At 43.7% G+C, this 21,358-nt stretch overlaps 1 protein-coding gene across 2 annotated transcripts in view; it reads left to right on the top strand.

Moving 5' to 3' along the window:
- The first annotated feature begins 1,042 nt into the window (after positions 1 to 1,042).
- Positions 1,043 to 21,358, top strand: part of LOC146179634 (uncharacterized) — a 67,359-nt gene continuing 47,043 nt past the window's right edge. Inside the window, exons 1-5 of one of the 2 annotated variants that reach the window (XM_084579287.1) lie at positions 1,043 to 1,729; positions 11,914 to 12,063; positions 13,757 to 13,885; positions 18,463 to 18,612; positions 19,534 to 19,662. In XM_084579287.1, coding sequence (XP_084435413.1) covers positions 1,717 to 1,729; positions 11,914 to 12,063; positions 13,757 to 13,885; positions 18,463 to 18,612; positions 19,534 to 19,662 — 571 coding nt within the window. In that variant the 5' untranslated portion in view covers positions 1,043 to 1,716. The remainder of the gene's footprint in view (positions 1,730 to 11,913; positions 12,064 to 13,756; positions 13,886 to 18,462; positions 18,613 to 19,533; positions 19,663 to 21,358) is intronic. The other variant, XM_084579288.1, reaches the window with a different exon arrangement.

The following is a 21,358-nucleotide window of genomic DNA, read 5'->3' as shown; positions in this document are numbered from 1 at the left end:
GGGTTGTCCGCTTCTGTGCACGTGTGACTCTGTGCGTTACGCTTAAGGAGGGAGGAATGCCAGGGGGCGCTCGGAGTGAAAACGACGTTGAAGTGAATCGGCTCCAGACTCGCAGGACGTACCTAAAACTTGGTCCGTGTAATTCCACCTGTACCGGCTCTGTTAACCTAGCCCCAGTCGCCAACACCGTGACAATATCGTACGTTCAACTGTAGCTCTTCGCCGCATGCCTACTTGAATAATGGAACTTTAAAATAAACTTAAAAAGCAAGAAACATTATGCAATTACTGTAAGAAGCCACAAGTGAGAAAAACTTCTCCTTTTTATCTCTCCTTGATTCTGGTGAGGGGTGAAGAAACAACGTTCTGCAGACATGAATGCTGCAGAGTTTACCATGGTTCTAAAACGCTTTTGACATGGAGCTCCATATGGTTTTTGAACTCAGACGCGAACCGCGAAAGGAGAAAAAGAATAATAAAGCTCTCCGTGACAATAAAAGCAAGAATCCAGCGTTACATATTAATACATCATAGACTCCTGCTAATGAAATCAGTGAATACGTTTGAAACAAATAAGACAAGAAAAAAAAAAAAACCCTAACGCTATGCTGCTCTAACCAGAACACCAGAGCTTTTGAACAGCTCTGGCTGTAACTAGGGTGGCTACTGCACGGCCGGTCTCGAGGGAGAGCGCGCTTTTCTTCTTAAAGAGCGCGCGCTCTCCATCGAGACCGACCGTGGCTACTGTAACCATGCTGTAACGCTCTAACGTCTTCCACATGGTGCCGCCATCTAACCGCCATCTAAATCACAACTTGCACAGCTGGTGACAACAGCGACTCCCACGTGAATGTGTGAACTAGCGTGAGGACGTACAACCTGCTCCACACTGTGATTGTGCGGACATCTTTTTTTTTTTTTTCTCCTTCTTTCGTTTTCATTCGTTGTGACCGTCCGATACGACGGGAATAGCCCCATCACCATCACCATCAAGCCTGCAACCGAGCCAATAAATTCGATTCAATCCAATCCAACTGCAAATCCAAAGGGTCGTTATATTTTTGTGAACGCTAGTTGTGGAAACTTGCCATTTTTTTTGGCAGTGGACTGGAGTTTCCTGGCCAGAGTAGTGAAGATTAGCGGGCCATAGTTGCACTGTGCTAGGAGAAGTGCATCGCATGTTCGGCCAGATGCCGGATAGAACTGACAGAACACGACGAGCCGTACGCAGTCACCATATCATGGCTGCTGTTACAATGCGCCGGTGTACAGTACGAGCAGTTGCGCACTTACACTGTGTACTTTGCCCGAAACCTAAGCTGTCACTTAGCGCCGGCTTCATCGCCGCGTTCCGGCAGCGTTGCATCCCAGCTCTCCCTCAGTGCTCGTCGTCTGTCGTTCTGCGTCTTTTGTGTCTTTGCCCTGAGGCTACAGCCGCCTTCACAGCTCTCCGAAGGTGCCTCGTGCGCGCGATGTTCAAACGTTTCAGGCGCCGTTCGCCCTGAAGCGCCACTGGCGTTAGTGCGTCGAAGGACGATCGCCTGACGGCCTAGTCCGGCGCACCTCTGTCGCCGAAGAGAGGCTGAGGAGTCGCGAAAAGTGAAATCTACTGCCGCCTTCCAAAAGGAACCTCACAGCCCAGAAGTGGTGCGCACTGCTAACTCTCGGCAGTTACAGGCTGCATAATCGCTTCGTGCTTTGAAATCGCAGCGACTGATGGACAGCCACTGTAAGTAGAATTCTGAACTTTTGGGAGAATAACTGACTACCTGTTACAAATCTTGAAAGAGCGGTCTGGCCAATGAAGCCATAATTTATTTAAAGAGCTGCTAGGTGTGAACATCTGCTGTAGTGGTGCAATAATGACTTATAGTCTGAGAGGACTGGAAAGCAGAACAAGCATGAAGATAAACGCCGCCACGAAGGGAAATGCGAAGGAAACTAAAAGTGGATGGGTTAGATTTCAACTCATGTTTGTGACCGGTCAGACAGGAAAGTGGCTGCGTATCCCGGCTAACGTACAATGATGGCTAACATATGCTCATGATCCACTCTGGCAAACAACCTAAATGTCATTATTGGTAACAGCCTGACTACACCCAATGACTACATCCCTCCAGCTAACATTGTCCTCTACCAGCTGCATCAACTTTGCCCCCACAAACTTCCTAAACTCGTCTGCCTACTTAACTCTCTTTCACCCCCTGCCCTACTTGTCTTTCCTTGGAGTCCTTGATCCGCTTTGCACTCTTCCTGTTTCTTAATGCTGCACTTTACATTTCCCCTTTTATTAGCTCTTTGCATTGTCGTCAACTAAGTAGAACACTTTTCGTTACCATTCACATTTTTGCCCCATAGGTGAATACCAGTAAGATACAGCTTTTATAGCTGTTATAAGAGTAGTTAGCTCTTGAGGGATTCGGTTAGTATAAACGGACTAGTGATGGTAATTTTGGCATTAATATTGAGTGTAAAAGTATCGGGTGTTATCATTTGTAGCAGTCAAATCAGCTCATGCAGATGGGGGCAACCTCATGAGGTTATGTTGAATCCTCATTAGGTCACCTACTTCTGTTTGTTGCTATATCAAACTTCCTGATAAAATGCGGCTACAAGTTCGAGGTAAAGAATTCATTTTCCAGAGAAGGCTGCACTTGCGGGGCAGATTGGCAAATGTTCAATGTTGTTTTATTGCTGTAGGTGACTGAATGGTCAGTTTGATTTGTGGGCAACCTCATCAAGTTAAGTTGGAATGTCATGAGGTTGCTCACACCTGCACATGTGCATTACAGAATTTTTGCTATCTTCAACTATATTGTGTAGGAAGTTAGGAACATAGGAATACCAATATATAACAGGACAGACATACAACAATACAGTCAGAAGAAATGAGCAAAGTGAAAGAGTTTTGGGTGCATTCAGGGGTGGAAGCACTGCTCCATTTGCTCCATTCTTTTCCAAACTGCTTTTCCTGCTCCAAATCTGCTCATAACAAGCTGCCTAAGTGTACTGACATCAAATTTAGCTGAAGGCTGGTTTTTGCTGCACAGTGAATCATCGTACTGCCTGCAAAGAATGTAATCCATTCCAATTAACCCGCCGTAATATTGTAGTAACACTGTAACTGTGAAAAGCACAGCAGGCATGTTTTGAGTTGTGCATCCTTGATTTTGGGAGGTTCTATAGTTGAAACGATGACAGTACCCCGGCGGCAGAGGTACAACGCACCTTAATGCTGCTATGCCTGATACAAAAAAAAAAAATTTAATCTAGAGAAGTATATTTGGAGCAATAATAAATATTTGTTAGCAAGTAAATTTAAAATGAGGTGCAGGCAATTGGAGGGAATTAATTGTGGAAAAATAGCTGTTCATGTGACATAGCTTCTCCTCCCAGCCTTTTCAATCGCCTGTGGAGAGAGAAATGATGCAGTTACTGCAAATTTCCATCTGTTCGTTTTATACAGCTGCACAAGTTTCCTGAGCTATACTGCTTCTGTTATGAAAGTGGGAAGGTACTCGACCACTGAGCCTGTTTATCAATAACAATTGTGCAAAGCCTACGTCAAACAAAAGCATACTTGAATCATTTTGGGGGGGGGGATGTACCGAAGGTGCCAATCACTAGAAACTTGAAGGGGATTGGAAAGTCATATAGGGCTTATCACACACATGCTGGAATTGAGGAAGTGCAGTGTCTTTCAAGGAAAAAACGTAAGGAGCCACCGGCTAACACTTTCCTGTCCGTGGGAAAAGTAGAGGTTTTTGATTGGTGTCATATATTGTTTTTTCTTTCTTACAAAAACTTGCTTGGTACAGAATTGGTTTGGTTTGGTTTGTGGGGTTTAACGTCCCAAAGCGACTCCGGCTATGAGAGACGCCGTAGTAGAGGACTCCGGAAATTTCGACCACCTGGGGTTCTTTAACGTGCACTGACATCGTACAGCACACGGGCGCCTTGCTTTTCGCCTCCATCGAAAAGCGGCCGCCGAGGCCCGGATTCGATCCCGCGCCCTTGGGAACAGTAGTCGAGCGCCGTAACCACTGCGCCACCCCGGCGGGGTTGGTACAGAATTGTATAATAGCAAATTGTAGAGGAGGAAATTCTCTTCACAATGGTACTAGTCACAATTAACATCTTTACTGCGTAGGTGATGAAAAAAAAACATTATAGAAAAAAAATTGCAGTTACCTGTGGATGAAGTTAGAGAGGGTTCGAGGGATCCATTCCAATTTGCTGAAACGGCTTGGTCGGGGATGGTATTGGGTTCAGTAGCCCAGCAGGTCTGATTGGAGGCATCTTGCATCACTCACACTCACGGCGCATTTTCATGTAAAGTGCAATGTTGGCGGGTAATCGCGGCTTGCAAAGCCCAGATGCCCTGCAGTCGGCTCATCGTGCAACGCATGAAGAATTTCCTGCCTGAGGCTTTTAGGCACAAGAAGAAGCTGCGCGGTTTTGTTAGGAGCGAAGGTCTTCACTAGGACATCATTGCTTAAGGTGAACGACCACAATTGACACCTGAACACAGTAGGAGTGGAAGCAGTTTTGCCTTCCAAGTTCTCGGCTAGGTCTTTCAACTCAGTGTCTGATCGCTGGTGCTCTGTGAAACTGCTGGCGCTTACGGGTCCCAGAAAAACGTTGTCGTTGTCTTCCTTTGGAGGAGCGTCGGCGGGAGCTCTGGATAAGCAGTCTGCGTCAGAATGCTTGCGTCCAAACTTGTAGAGTGCAGTCATGTCAAAGACGTAAGCTCCATCTGGTAAGGCGGTCGGAGGGATCTTTCAAATTTTCCAGCCAGCAGAGCGTGTGGTTATCACTTACCACCTTGAATGGTTGACTGTCTAGGTACGGGCGGAACTTTGAAGTGGCCCAGATGATCCCAAGGCACTCCTTCTTAGTCATTGAGTAATTGGCTTCAGCTTTTGAAAGCAACCTGGTAGCATAGGCAATACTTTTTTCTGTCCGGCTCGCTTGTGAACGAGAACGGTGCCTAAGCCCACACGGCTTGCGTCGGTGTGAATTTCAGTCTGCGCGTTTTCATCAAAGTGGCATGGGACAGGAGGCTACTGTAGGCGGCGCTTAAGTTCGTCGAAGGCTTCTACTTGTGGCACTTCTCATTTAAAAAGCATGTCATTCTTTGTGAGCTGTGTCAACGGTCTGGCGATGTGCAAAAAGTTTCTGACAAATTGGCGATAGTAAGTGCACAGTCCAGAATCTGCGCACAGCTTTCTTGTTAGCAGGCGGGGGAAACTGTGCGATTGCAGCTGTTTTCTCTGGGTACGGGCGAGCACCATCCTTGCTAACGACATGACCTAGAAACTGCAGTTACTCCTAGGCAAAATGGCATTTCTCTGGTTTCAGTGTTAGCCCTGACGACTTGATTGTATCAAGCACTGTCCGAATCCTTTTCAGGTGATCATTAAAACTTGAAGAGAAGACAACGACATCGTCTGAGTATACCAAACAAATCTGCCACTTCAAGCCAGCCAGTACGGTGTTCATTATGCTTTTGAATGTGGCTGGTGCGGAGCAAAGGACAAAGGCATTACCTTGAACTCGAAGAGGCCGTCTGGTGCGACGAACGCTGTCTTCTTGTGATCTGTTTCGTCCACTTCAATTTGCCAGTACCTGCTCTTCAAATCCATGGAGGAGAAATACTTAGTGTTGCAGAGACGGTCTAGAGTGTCATTGATGCGAGTGAGCGGGTAGACATCCTTTTTTGTTATGTTGTTCAACCAGCAATAATAGATGCAGTAGACATCCTTTTTTGTTATGTTGTTCAACCAGCAATAATAGATGCAGAAGCGCAGTGTGCCGTCTTTCTTCATCAAAACAGTGGTGCCCAGGGGTTCTTCGATGGCTGGATCACGTCATCATTGAAGCATTTCCACAACTTGATCACGTATGGCCTGACGTTCTCGTGGCGATACATGGTAGGGGCTTTGACTTAGCAGTCGAGCGTGTTCATCTTTGAGTACTTAGGTGTAGAAGAGGATGTGTGGTGAAGAGGAAGTGTGTGTTAAGATCCATATTACAGTTGGTAGTGTGCGCCTGTGTTGTGTTTCTTCTCATGTGATTTTGTTTGTTGCGCCACATTTCTGGGTATTATGCAGCACCAACTCACCCCTCAAGCTGTTATTTTGACATGCAACTAAGCTTAAGCACGTGAATACACAAAACCGCAACAGGGATAGGCAGCGTAAATAGCCCTTCTATGGCACAGTCTTTTCGACAGGCACCTTGCACGGGCCATGCACGGGTCGCTGGAAATTGCATTCAATACATGCTTGTCCCTGAACTTGTAAGTTGATCCTGCACTGGTTTTTCTTTTTACACCCCATTTAGCTGATAAGTCGCGCTCGTAATGCTTGGAAATACAGAGTCCGCATACTGGAAAGTCGCACAGAAAGCCGAAGCTGGGTCTGCAGAAACGTTTGAATTTTACCGCTGCAGGAGTTTTAGCGTTTGTCATTAGGTAGATATCAGTCAAGGCACGCTGATATCATTCCACTGCTCAACTGCCAATCTCCTTTAACTTATGTGCTTGCAGCTCTCGAGTGAAAGCTTTTGCTTCTTGGCGCAGTGGGTACATCGCACATTAGAAGCGCACTGTCAGCTCAGGAACGCACATTGCATAATGACCGAAATGCTATTGTCGGCTGCTTAGTAATTACAAATATGCGCCAAATGCCATCTATTGCTGTTTCCTCTAGAAAGTGAATGGCTGTTTTTATTGAGATAGCAAGCGTTTTAATTGAGTTCTAGTTTGGTGCCTTCACTTTTCTTTGCTTGACGCATACATGCAATTTTTATACTTGTGCAGCTGCTGAAAACAGTAGCATAATGGACGGTTTCTCTCGCAGTCACAAATAAACACTCGTACATAGCTGGCTGTACTCTATATATTTCAGCTTGAGCTGGTGAAAGAAAAGAGTGGTCAGCATAGGGCGAAGGACGTTTTTCTAACTAGAGCATGCATGCACCTGATCGCCCGTACTGATCACACTGTAGCCCCGTTTCATGCGGCTATGAAAGAGAACAGTAGAGTCGAACACTGAAATTGTTAACTGGTTCGTGGCACCCTACGACGCAGGCGGCAATATAGCGGAGTAACGATCTTTCTAGACGGGGAGGTACACTGCAAGATCGCCACCGCCCATGCTTTGAGCATTTTGCCGGAAGGCAGCCGCAGCATTTCCTTTTTTTTTTTTTAATTTTAGGCTGCTGCTGGTTCGCAATGATGTCCATGATACGTGACGAGTCTTTTCACGCTCACCACGGGCCAAAAAGAAGCGCGAGTTGACATCAGGGTTGCCAGGTACTCACAGCATGACCCGCCAAACCAGAAAAATTCATATAGTTAGGGTAAACAATTTGCTTCAAACATTTATTGACAGTCTGTTGAAATGCAAAGAAACAGGCACCTCTTTAGGGCTCATTCACAACTTCGAGTCGCGAATGTGTCACAGGGTGGGAGTGCGACGAATGGGCCGTACCCAGTCACCCTTGAGGAGCAGGGGGCTCGACAATCCTCACACCACTCATTCTCTATTTTACATATAAAGAGGTGGTATTCTAACACCGTGCTCTTTCGACCCTTCTCCTTGAGTCATCTTGAAGTCGACTGGATACATTCCTGGGTTTACTTAGCACTGGCAAAAATGATGAAGACGAACCAACTAGCTCAGATTTTCGTGCTACTTAGAAAGGAGCACTTCTGTCTGCTCGCTTCTTCGAGCGGCATCTCAGAACGAGACCCTTCTGTTGGAAAACAATCCTTGCAGAGAAGCTAAGTTCCAGAAGTTGTCCATTAAATGATGGACCACTTTAACGCGATTGGCAACACCGGGAAGCAGGAAAGGGAAGGAAACGAGCTTCTGTCCGGGCACACCTCAGCCTACCGACCCCGTCATGTACGAAGTCCCCCCCCCTATTCACCCATCCACACCCCAATCCTCATTCCGAACAATTAACAAGCCACGAGTGCACAGACCCGTCTTCTATTGTCCCATGACTGTGCAAGTCACAATTAGGCTGCACCCCAGCGGTGAGGAGTCCATTTCTGAACATTTCAAGCAAAAATACAGAATAGCCCAAAAGTAGCAAAATAGCCAACCAACAATATTTCCTGGCAACCGTGAAACTTAACATAGAAAGCCTGCGAGATATGTGCTACAGCATAGGCAGCGCCGCTGTTGTACTGCCAGTCAGGTTTTTCTTGACTGCCACGAGGCGTCTCCACCTTACTCAAAACTCTAGTGCAAGGCTCTTATGAAGGTGAAAAGCAAGATGCCCGTGTGCTGTGCGATGAATATGAAAATTTTCAGTATATTTAGTAATTTTCACTCATTCTGTAATTTGTAATATCAGTTTTTCAACTCCAAACATCAATAGAATAACAAAAATATTAAATTCGTATTCGAAATTTCAAATATTTGCGCACCCATACTTCGTTTGAAAGATCTTTGGCATCTGTAAATTGACCTATCTTTTAAGTTCGCAGGCAGTTTATTCCAAATCACAGCTGTGTTAGCAATTGGAAGGTTAAAATGACGGAAAAATTTCTTGTCGGATGAGGTGGATAGACAAAACGGATGAGGGGGGGGGGGGGGGAGGGGGGAGTTATAATTTTATATTACAACCGCACAAGCCACTTTATAATCCTGCGTAACAGAAAAGAAAATATCAGCGTCACGGGAGAATGGAGCAGACTTGTATGAGTTTACTCTGTTATTTTATATTGTAGCGTGTGCAACAGCAGCCGCTAGGCGGCTGCTCATCGAGAGTCTCGTGCGCGGACTCGAAAAAGTGGCCCCGTGGCGTTCAAGAGCAAGCTGAAATCTGCTGCTGTCACTCAGTGCTCTCTGGACCTGCTCTTCTGTGCTTACTACGTCAACCCCCTATTAAAACCAACCTTCTGGTTACGGGCCTGAACGGCTACGTGACAATATGTTCCACCGCCTCTTACCTGCAGTAATATTTTATTTAATTGCGTGTATTATACTTAAGCTGCTCAAAACTTTATGATTTAAGTCGTGTGGCTACGAAAACAGTAGTGGTGCAGAGTGCTTGGTGAACAAAGTCTGGAGTGCTTTTGAGATTTATTTTACAAAAAGCTCCTTTCTTAGGTTCCTTTCACGGAATTTGAAGTAGTAACAGGCAAGCACATAGCTGTTATCAGCATGCTATCATATGACTAATATTGAATGAGCTATCTTGGTTTGGTTTACCACGGCCGGTCTCGAGGGAGAAAGCGCACTCTTTCTTACGGCCTTCTCAATCGCCGCGGGAACAATGGGAACGTTTCTCCTTGAGTTGCGCTCTCCGCCGCCGCAAGGGGCGCGACCTGCTCACTGTTCCCTCCGCGTCTGCTTCAGCGGCGGCGGGTGGCTTTTGCCTGGTTTCGCGCTGTCGCTCGCGAGTTTTGTGGTGAGTGCCCCTAAATTAAAGAACACAGAAGGTAGATGCTGCAGCGGCATGTCGTCGACGTACTACACACGTGAACGGATATAAAAAACACTGTCGTTCAGCAAACGTTCGACTAGCATGGCATACATTGCGGCATGGTAGCTACTTTTGTCCATTTTAATCCGAATTTTTCCCAAGCCTGTACAAGAATAGGAACAAAAAAACAAACTAAATGAGCAGTGATCACTTCGAAGCTTCTTCAAGACTAACATGACAGCAACTCGTCGGCAACAGCAAAACCGTCTTTCAGCACTAGATGCGAAACCATTCATGTAGCACCGAAGATGAAAATAATTTCATAAAAATGTAATGTAAATTGCAAAATGCATGATATAAAGTATTAGTATAACAGTCAAAGTAAACATTGTAGGGTTGAGTTTTAAATGTTATTACAATTCATATATTAGTCAATGTGTTCTATTATAAATATTATTTTAATTGTGCAAATAAACATTGTTTTAATGAAATTTTTACATGATATTAAGCTTATTATGAAAACAATAAAAAATGGTTTGATATTCATGTCACCACTCGTGCTCTAAGCAGTAAAAAGAGGCCAATAAATGATGAAGGTGATACTCGATGCAGTGACTTACAAATGAGTTCGCCTGCTATACCGAAAGTATGCAAGAAACTTGTAAAGCGTTAAAGAAGGACACTCTCACTGAAGACTCATTGCAAGCCTTATATAGCGACCCATTGAGGCTCTCTTCGGGAAAGTAAGGTTAATGTGCGGAAGGGAATGACATATGTTAGATGCGAGGGCCGTAACAGCTAGCGGCACATGACTACATTGTCAAGACGGACGTTTCATCTGAGAGCAAAATCAAGGCACCGAAGGAAGTGATGGCATCTCCTACCATCACATTTCCCACTGTCACATATTCCGGTTTACCTTAAGTCGCTGGATATATCGTTTAGTTAATCAACTTCGGGTGTGATGCTTGCGCTATTCTTGAAACTAGCGAAAGAAGCAGCCCCATGTAATACGCTCTTCTACGAGGACAATATTCTAGTGGGCTGCATTATCCGAAACCAGAGCTCTTTGCCCTATTGGACAAGCTCTTTTTTTTTTTTTTTTTTTTTTTTCGAAAAAGCTGTCGTGTACCTACTACACACAAATGTTCTCGAAGTACTTAAGATCCTGATTCAGTCAGCATTTCAGAATTCAACACTGAGTTGCCTGAAAGGAATTGACAACAGCTATGTTGTTAGATCCGCTTCTTTGATCTTTGAAAAATTTCTCAGAATTCTTCTTCTCAATTAACTACACCAGGAAAGTGACAGAGAAGACCGAGAGGCCAACTCCTTATGTGCACAAGCCGTGCAGGAAGGTTTTGAGACGGAATTTTCTAGACGTAGGTCGCATTTTGATGAATATATAGTGCAATGTGTAATTTTGAAGGACAATTTTTTTATTGTTTGCCGCTCTTTTCGATTCTGCTTAACTGTTTATGCCCATTTCCTTGATTAAAAGTAGTCGCGAGACTACATATACATCTTAGGTATTTCAACCGACTGATATGTTTTGAACGAAGCTAGAACAGCCCACTCCACTAGACAAGTGAAATTTTTGCTATATGAGTAAATTTTTGTTCTTTACTCTGAATCTGAGACGCGCCATGAATTTTTGCCCGTGCCCCTAATGATCTAAACGAAAACGGTAGCGGTTGACAATCTCCACCGAACAGTTCACCATGCACTCACGTCAGGTCGCGCTACACCTGCTTAAAACATTCAAAGGCACATTACATAGCGTGGTAAATTTATTTTTGTACAAAACTTAGGGGTAAAGAATGTTGAAGTGTACCCGAAGCTTCATTCGATCGTGCACGGCCGCACTGACGAAGGAGAGCGCGCGTGAGCGGATTGTTGACTGTATTTTATTCCTCGTACACGATAAATGTTCGATGTTGATTACGGACTTAGTATATAAACCATAAGGGGCGAAATGTCAGGACCTGCCGGTTGCAACTGACGCGGGCAAAGCTAAAAGCGAGCGCATTTTCCTTGCGCGTGAATGGCTGTAGCGGAGGAGCAGCAGTGGGGCGGTGGCGACCCCACCGAGGCACGGCTGCGGTGGAAACAGACCCCATTGGAGAGGCCGTAAGAGAAGAGAAGCGCTCTCTCCCTCAAGACCGGCCGTGGGTTTACAAGGCTTAACATCCCGAAGCGACTCATGCCGTGAGGAAGGCCGTTGTGGAGGGTTTTGGAAATTTCAACCACCTGGGACTCTTTAGCATGCACTGACATTTCACTAGCGCACAAGTACTTTGCTTTTTGTGGCCGCTGCAGCTGATATCAAAACTGCTTCCTTCGGATCAGTCAGTAGCTAAGCCACCATTGTGGGAGAATTAGCTTTCTTCTCATAGTGGTTAACAATGTGTGAAGTTTCCTCATAGTTGATCTTGCCTCCTCTTCTTTCCCTTCTTTTTTCTTTGCAAGTTGATTGGTGTATGTGCACGCCAGCTGTGAAGCACGGAAAGATGGAGCCATTGGTAAACCAGTTTCCTCTCACTGATTTCGAGTATGCACCGGTTGTACAACAGGAACAGATGGAACGTTTACCAGATCAGCCTTCTGCACACATTACAGGTATGTTCATGGAATCATTAGATTTTATTTTTTTTTTCAGCTTTTGTGGCTGGCATTGATGATCGGGTTGGTTTGATCAGCATACCAACTGAACACAGCACAGCATTCTCACTACATATGAAGACGATGTACACAAGGGTAGTGACTTGCTGCTGATGTTTAGTGGAAGAATGCTTGCCAGTTGTTACAGATCACGAAATGAATTTAAAAAATGCAATCCAATGCCATTGCCCTGCATCTGCATACTTGCTATCATATCTGCTTGTGCACATTCATCATTCATTCACAGCATGCACCAAACTGACTGGATTGCTCTACCATTACATGTTGCCGCTACCATTGACCCTGATGAATTTTAAACTGATGTCTACCATAACTGCTTCCTAACTTCCTTCCATTCATTGTTTTTAGTTCATTGGGCCTTCTTGCTTTGTATCTTAAAGGGACAGAACACAAGCCAAAATATGTCATGAGATTATGGTGGAGATGCAAACACCTTGCCTCATATAGTAGAGATCGAGGACTACAATATTAAAGAAAAAAGGCTTTACAATTTTAATTTGCCATTGAAGATTACATAAAAACAACTGAGGCGCTATCTAGCGGAGAAACCCTATTACTTTCGTTGTACCCACGTGACTGAAAATATTGCTGATTCTGCAAGTGCACACTGTTCTTTTTCTTCTAGGAGTGCTTGTCATAATTCATTATATTTTGCGCTCTCTGCACTGCATCCTTAAATAAAAACCATCTGTGTCTTCGCACTGTGAGAGGCATCTTTTCAGGTTTCGCCACTAGATGGCGGCAGAGTGTTTGGAATTTTGTGAATGAAGCGATCATAGTATCCTAAACTTTCATTGATAAGGCGTGTGCTATTGTGTCGTAACAGCCTTGAGTGTGAAGCTGCAAAGGACGTTACTCTAAGCAAAAAATATCGAATTACTGCCTGGCGAGCAAAATTTATATTTGTTTTCGGTACTTCTTTTATGTCGACCACCAATCGTCATTGCGGTCGCTGCTCACGGTTTCCAGCATCGAACTACATAAAAACGGGCGCATGCACTGACCGAAAAATTCTCGGTAAAACTTTTCTACAGCGTTTCTACCAAAACCGTTATGGAATAGAACTTTTTAGACATCAATCTTCCCATTGCACCGAAAAAAATCTGAGACCTAAATTCTAGTGTTCTGTCCCTTTAATCGATTCGTGTTGTAATATGTTTGTTCATCTCTATGAAGTTGCATAGTTGGTACTAATTTTTTCACTACCTGTGTCTGTAATAAGGGACCAATTGCTCATTGACATCCACCCAAGCGCAGCCATACAGCTGAAAAGGAAAGCTACACAGCTTTCTCAGAAACTTACTAGTTAAAGAAAATTCATCCTAGTCCAGGGATCAAACCCGGGTCCACCGCCTTTCCAGGGCAGTTGCTCTACCAACTGAGCTAACCAGTGCGGTCAGCACAACAGATGGTAGGGCGAAAGCGAACTGATCAATAACTCAAAGTGGAAATGTTTGTGACCAAATATTTAGGGGAAACCCCCAAGTTTAAGTAAATTTGTAATAAAGGTGCAATTACTCATTTTTTCCCGTAAATCTGCTTCTCTGTTCAAATGTCATTTATTTGTTTTACCTTTATGCTTGAATGTTAATTATAACTAGTTAATATTTTCCTTCCAATGTCTGTGAAGCTGTGAAGCAGGCAGAGTTGGAACCGTTCCCCGTCCAGTCTGCTTCTGCAGATGCAGAGGATACACCACTTGTGCAGCAGGAAGAGGTGGTGCAGTGGCTGAACCAGCTTGGCTCAACGGACATTGCACGTATGTCAGTATAACACTCCTTTTCTTTTTTGTTTCAACTGGTTTTCAGCATAATAGACTCGAAACCACGGCAATAAAGATGGTAGGTGTGCACGCTTCTAAGTTGAGCATTTAACTTTGTTTCATTGCCAACTCATTTCTGTAAGCAATTCAGTTATTTGGAGATTCGAAAGTTTACTTCTGTAAGTACTCCACTGGAACATTTTGTTTAAAAGCTCAATTCTTTTCCACACTGATCTGGCACGTTAAAATGCATACCTGACTGGGGTCTGAGTCTACTGCAGCTGGCAAGTTGGAATAGGATTATGGCCCAGATGTACCTCAGCATTATTGTGTCTGGAGCTTTTTGAACTTTTTGTAAGCATTGTGCATTGTGTATTTTTGTTTTCCTTCCTTATATTTCAAGTTTTCCTTCTGAAGGAGAAGGCTGGTGTTAAAAACCACTGTGGAGGAAGTAGCAATCATCAGGCTTTGCATTTTGTGTATCGCCCTTGATATTGAAGTGGGCTTATCTATATAAGGAGGATCTACACTTCGAGGGGAAGGCAGACAGATATGACGTCTAAGATCTTTATTATCTATGATAGTTGTGAGATAACCCGTTTTATGACCTGTGACATCAAGGCTGCCTGATCAAGGTCTTCATTTGGCTAATCACCAAACATATGTAGAGAAAATGAGAGGCTCGTTATTGGACATATACCAAGACAGCCAACAGCCAGTGATACCCAGGAGAGTATAGGTGAAGCAACTTAAGGAAAGCAAGGTGTCACCCGTTAATAATTAAGGGGGTATTATTAACGATGCGCCCTTAACGGTGCGCACACTCCCAGACACCCTTTGAGTGAGTGGGGGTAGCTGTTCCGGTCGCAAAGGAGATGCCCTCGACCTGCGTGGCAAGCTCAGCCGGAATTCAGCTACCTTGTGGTGACAGAAGGGGGTGGTCGTTTGGTGCCCAGCGGTCGCCGGTGCAAACCAGAGAAAGGATCGGAGTCAGAAGTAGCAAACAAAACACAATTTATGCACAGCAAAAGACGATACAAAGGAATACACAAGATCACTTGAAATACATAGACGAGAGGTTCACAGAATACAAGCGCTAAGCATGCAATTACACAGGTATCCAATAACGTAGAGGCTTTACAACAGATGAAACACGAGAGAGTACATAAACAAACACCAAATTGTTCACCGGGCACTGTTGCAGTCCGACGCCTCAAGAGTCACGATGTGGCCGCCATACGAGACGAGCGCCGCTCCCTTGAAAGTCCGTGGGCTTGCCAGCAGCGGGTGATCCCCGGGAGTCCAGTCGAAACACAGGCGAGCACGTCGCAAAACACTTGACGAACTGACTGACTGACTGCCTGACTGCTCATCAAGCGGCGCGGTCTCTTTAAATAGGGCGCGCCGCGTCTGTTTGTTAGCACGCGTCAAAGCTAGCGCGCACACACACATAACTTCGCTGGTTATAGCTCCCTCTTCTCCTCCCGTCGAGCCGCGCGTCGTCATTGGCTAGGTCCCATAGAGGATGCTAGAATTTTCTGGCTGATTCCAGTCCGATGAATCACCGTCTTCCCCGGGCAAGGGGAAAGAGGGTGACAACAACGCGTACAAAGCTACGCGCTCTCCCGCGCGGGGAAGGGGCTTTTCTCTCCATGCTCTCCACGCGACGCCGCGCGCGCCTAGCGCTGTACCGGCTTGCTGAAAATGGGCGCCGATTTCGTGACACAAGGTGCACAGTGGTTGTATACAAAAACAAAGAAATTGTGCAGTAGTTATAAAGGCTCTCAAACAGTGTTATACATGCAAGAAATTATTGATATATAATGGAATCAGATACAGTGAAATCTCTTTACTACGAACACCACATTAACGAATCTTTCAAGTTAACGAATTTTTTTAATAGTCCCCAGCAGATTTTCTATGTTTTCAATGTAAAACTATTTCAGAATTACGAGCTTCAGCATAGCGTATATTTCAGAATGACTTACATACTGTATTTTTTTATATAATCTAGGACCATCAGTATTGGAAATTCGGCTGAAATTAACAGTGCCGCAGCTCGTAACTCTCGCGTGAAACAGAAACTGCATTTTCTTTGTACACGGTCCACAGGCTGTAGCTATCATCAACATATCCAGTGCCAGCTTCTAATGCCTCCACAAAGCTATGGTTTAACATGCAGCAGCCAGCAGGCATTGCCACCTGAACTTTTTTCTTTCTGTATTGTGTGACGTTGACTGATTGGTCATTCATGCCATTCGCGCGTGCGGGGCATTTTTTTTTTCTTGTGAATTATTTTATTGGAAAGTTTGTGCGAGATCTGACGATGATTCCAGCCAGCGAAGTTCCAGGAAGATAGGAAAGCAGCTTTCACTGCAAGAAATCAATGCAGAGAAAAAGTGAATCGGCCTCTGAAGACAGCTAGCATTGCCCTATCATCCGCCGGGATCACTTTGAAAGACTGAGACAAGATTTTCAAGCTTAGGGAGCACTGAAGATGAAGTCATGTCGAACTCTGATGTTTTTTTGCACATGGACAAAATCCGTACTTTCATCACTCGGTGCGATCATGCACCCGATAAAGTGTTGCGCAAAGTGGTAGGTGTACGTGCTGTAATGTCATGCATGGCCATGGTTGCTACGTGCAGCAAAAGAAAATAACTGATTACTTCTGACAAATAAGCTTTGAAGTTACTGCAACATATTTATTCGAGGTTTTGCTTGTCTACAGACGTGCCTACTGCCAGGTACATCGTTTTCATACCTAGCTTTGACCACTGGCTTATGATCGCAGATTTTTGATTACAGCGATATTTTAAAATAAACTATTTTTTGTGGTCCCGCGGGATTCATTATATCGAGACTTGACTGTATTGCTTACCTTTAGGGACATGCTAATATTGTCTTCGAATACGAATTTAATATGAACATTGGAAGAAATTACTTCGAATATTAAGTATTTGGTCAGAGAAAAAAAAAATGGAAAATTTAAAGTCTAGCAAGCACGGTTTGCCTTGTGTATTTCAGAATTCACACAGCATATGGAAAGAGGGTTAAGATAGAATTGGAAAGAAGTGTGTATGCCCTACTGAAAAGTCCACTATAAATTTTATACATGATTTCGTAATCCAGTTTTCTGTATAGGAAAGACCTGCATGAAACTGGATGGATTGTCGTATCGCTGTAGAATACAGTAAGCTCGTTAATTCCACCTTCAAGGGAGTAGAAAAATTGATGGAATTAACTGAAAGCATAAATTATCGAATGGGCTCAAAAAAAAAATAATAACTGCCAACAACAGTTTGCATCGCATTAATTTTATGTGATAGACACCTGTACGATGGTTATCCGCATTTGATGTGAAGCAAGTGAGAATGGCGTTCTCTACCGGTTTCTTCGGGTGGTTTGGTTTGCGCACAATGCTGGGAAGCTCCTATTCATGAACAACGGCCCCTTCGCATTTTGAGAATGATTCACTACACTGCAAATGCGGTCGTGCATTGCGGCGAAGTATGCAGTGCAGGGAAATTGCAGTGAATTAGAAAAGTTTCAGTGTATTTGGTAATTTTTACTTATTCATAAATTTCTAATATGCATTTTTAAATGCAAATATAAATTGAATGGCAAACATAATAAATTCGTATTCGAAATTTCGAACATTTGCGCACCCATTCTTACCTTGGAAGCTCTTTGGCATCTGAAAATTGACCTATCACTTACGTTTGCACGCAGTTTATTCCAAATTGCAGCTATAGCACAGATAATACTTCCTTTACTACATATAAACAATGTTAGCAATTGCAAGGTTAAAATGACGGTTGGAAAAATTTCTTGTCAGTTGAGGTGGATAGACAAAAGTGGATGAGGGAAAGCTGATGTTATATTTTATATTACAACCATACAAGCCAGTTTATAAATTTGCATAACAAAAAAGAAAATAGCGTCACGGAAGAATGGAGCAGACATGCCCGAGTTTACTCTGTGTTATTATATATGTACGACCGCCTCTTACCTGTAGTAATATTTTATTTAATTGAGTGTATTATATGTAAGCCCCTCAAGACTTTATTCATGAAGTCATGTGGCTATGAAAACAGAAGTGGTGCGGAGTGCTTGGTGAACAAAGTCTGAAGAGCATTTTAGATTTATGTTGTAAATAGCTCCTTTCTTAGGTTCCTGTCACGAAGCTTCAAGTTGTCACAGTCAAGCACATTGCTGTATCAGCATGCTATCACTATGACTTATATTGAATGAGCTATCTTGGCTTGGCTTACAGGGTTTGACATCCCAAAGCGACTCATGCTGTCAGGGAGGCTGTTATGGAGGGTTTTGGAAATTTCGACCACCTGGGGTTTTTTAGCATAAGCTGACATTGCACAAGCACTCAGGTACTTTGCTTTTTGTGGCCGGTGTAGTTGGTATCAAAACCGCTTCTTTCGGATCAGTCAGCAGCTAAGCCACCATGGCTAGAGAGTTAGCTATCTTCTTATAGTGGTTAACAATGTGTGAGGCTTCCTCACAGTTGATCTTGCCTCCTATTCTTTCCCTCCTTTTCTTCTTTTTTTCTTTGCAAGTTGGATGGTGTATGAGCATGCCAGCTGAGAAGCAGGGAGAGATGGAGCCGTTGACATACCAGTCTCCTTCCACTGTTTTTGAGCATGCACCGGTTGTACAACAGGAACAGATGGAACACTTACCAGATCAGCCTTCTGCACATATTACAGGTATGTTCATGAAAACATTCCTTTCTTTTTTTCTTTTTCAGCTTTTGCGGCTAGCATTGATGATCGGGTTAGTTGGTTCAGCATACCAACTGAAAACAGCACAGCATTCTTCAATACTACTTATAAAGATGATGCACATAAGGGTAGTGACTTGCTGCTGATGTTTAGTGGAAGAATGCTTGTTAAATGTTACAGATCACGAAATAAATTCAAAACATGCTATCCAATGCTATTGCCCTGCATCTGCATAATTGCTATCATATCTGCTTGTGCATATTCCTGATTCATTCATAGCACGCACCATAACTGACTGGATTGTGCTGCCATTACATGAAGCTACTACCATTGACCCTGATGAATTTTAAACTGATGTCTATCATAACTGCTTTCTAACTTTCTTGCATTCATTGTTGCCAATTCATTGGCCTTCTTGCTTTGTATATTTATAGATTGCTGTTGTAATATGTTTTTACGTTTCCACGCAGATGCATAGTTGGCACAAATTTTTGCACTCTCAGCGTCTCTGTAATAAGGGAGTAATTACTCATTGACATCCACCCAAGGGCAGCCATACGGCTGCAAAGGAAAGCTAAACAACTTCATCAGGAACTTCCTGGTTCAAGAAAAATTCTTCCTAGTCTTGGGATTTACCCCGGGACCACCACCTTTCCGGGGCAGTCGCCAGGACGGGCAGCACTACAGATGGTAGGGTGGGAGCGAACTGATCAATAATTCGAAGTGGGAATGGTGTTGACCGAATATTTAGGGAAAACCCGGAGTATGTTTGTAATAAGGGAGTAATTACTCATTTTTCCTCTAAATTTGCTTCTCTGTTCAAATGTCATTTATTTGTTTTTGTTTTTCCTTTATGCTTGAATGCTAATTATAACTTGTTAATATTTTCCTTCAATGTATGTGAAGCTGTGAAGCAGGCAGAGTTGGAGCCGTTTCCCATCCAGCCCGCTTCTACAGATGTAGAGGGTGCACCACTTGTGCAGCAAGAAGAGGTGGTGCAGTGGCTGAACGAACTTGCCTCTATGGACATTGCACGTATGTCATTATAGCGTTCCTTTTTTTTTTTTTTTTTCAACTGGTTTTCATCGTAATGGACTTGAAACCACGGCAATAAAGATGGTAGTGGTGCACGCTTCCAAGTTGAGCATTTAACTTGGTTTCATTCCCAAGTCATTTCTCTAAGCAGTTCAGTTGTTTGGAAGTTCAAAAGCTTACTTCTGTAAAAACACCTCTGCCTGGCAAGCTTTAAGAGCTCAATTCCTTTCGACACTGATCGAGCTAGCAAGTTAAAATATGTGCTGGACTGGGATCCACGTATACTGCAGCTGGCAAGTTGGAATAGGATTACGGCCCAAGTGTACCTCAGCATGATTGTGTCTGGAGCTTTTTGATCTTTTTGTAAAGCATTGTGCAATGTGTATTTTTGTTTTCCTTTCTTATATTTCACGTTTTCCTTCTGAAGAAGAAGGCTGGTGTGAAAAACCACTGTGGAGGAAGTAGCCATCATCAGGCTTTGCATTTTGTGTATCGCCCTTGATACTGACGTGGGCTTATCTATATAAGAAGGATCTACACTTCGAGGGGAAGGCAGACAGAGATGACGTCAAAGATCTGCAATATTTGATATAGTTGTGAGATAACCACTTTTAATGCTACCTGTGACATCAAGGCTGTCAGATTAAGGTCCTCATTTGGCTAATCACCAAACATGTGTAGAGAAAATTAGAGGCTCGTTATGAGACATATAATAAGGGAGCCAACAGCCAGAGATACCCTGGAGAGTATAGGCGAAGCAAGGTAAGGAAAGCAAGGTAGACAGTGATTGTATACAAAAACAAAGGCTAAAGACGCAAGAAATTGAGCAGTAGTTATAAAGGCTCTCAAAACAGTCGCAGTCGTGGCCGAGTAGTTTGGGCGCCCGTTTCGGCTGCGGGAGTTGGTCAGTTCGAGACCCGCCGCCGGACACCCACCAGTAAATTTGGGTACAAGCGTCCCCCGGCCCGGCGCCCGGCTCTTCAAGGGGTGTGCGTTTGGAAGAGGCTCTGCTAACCCTGCTGTGCTCCTTCGAGGGCTTAAAGTTTCGAACAACTAATGGGCTGCAAAGGTCGGGTGAACAAATACATGCAAGAAATTATTGCTATACAACAGAATCGAATAATGCTTACTTTTAGAGTGTTGCAAATACTGTAGTCTTCGAATATGAATTGAATGCAAACATAGGAAAAAAAAATGACTTCGAAAATTGAATACAAAAATGGGAAATATAAAGTGTAGCAAACACTGTTTGCCTTGTTTATTTCAGAATCCACTCTAAATTTTACACATGATTTCATGTACCAGTTTTTTGCATAGAAACGACCTGCATGAAACTGGGTGGACTTTCATATCATTGTTGAATGCAGTAAACTCATTAATTCAGCCTTTAAGAGACTAGAAAAATTTATCGAATTAACTGAAAGCTAAATTATCAAATTAGTGCGAAAAAAAAAAACTGCCAACAGTTTGCATCACATTAACTTTATATGATGAACGCCTGTACAATGGTTGTCTGCATTCGATGTGAAGCAATTGAGAATGGCACTCTTTACCGGTTTCTTCGAGTGGCTTGGTTTGCGCACAGTGCTGGGGAGCTCCTATTCATGAACGAGAAGGTGCCTCTTCACACAGTGGCCCTGTGCCATTTTGAGAATGCCTCATTGCATAGCAAATGTGGTCAAGCGTTGCGGTAAAG

This window comes from Amblyomma maculatum, chromosome 9 (assembly GCF_055883805.1).
Source record: "Amblyomma maculatum isolate TAMU_Amacu chromosome 9, ASM5588380v1, whole genome shotgun sequence".
In the NCBI taxonomy this organism is placed as follows: Eukaryota; Metazoa; Arthropoda; class Arachnida; order Ixodida; family Ixodidae; genus Amblyomma; species Amblyomma maculatum.
This window is presented reverse-complemented; position numbering and strand designations above follow the sequence as displayed.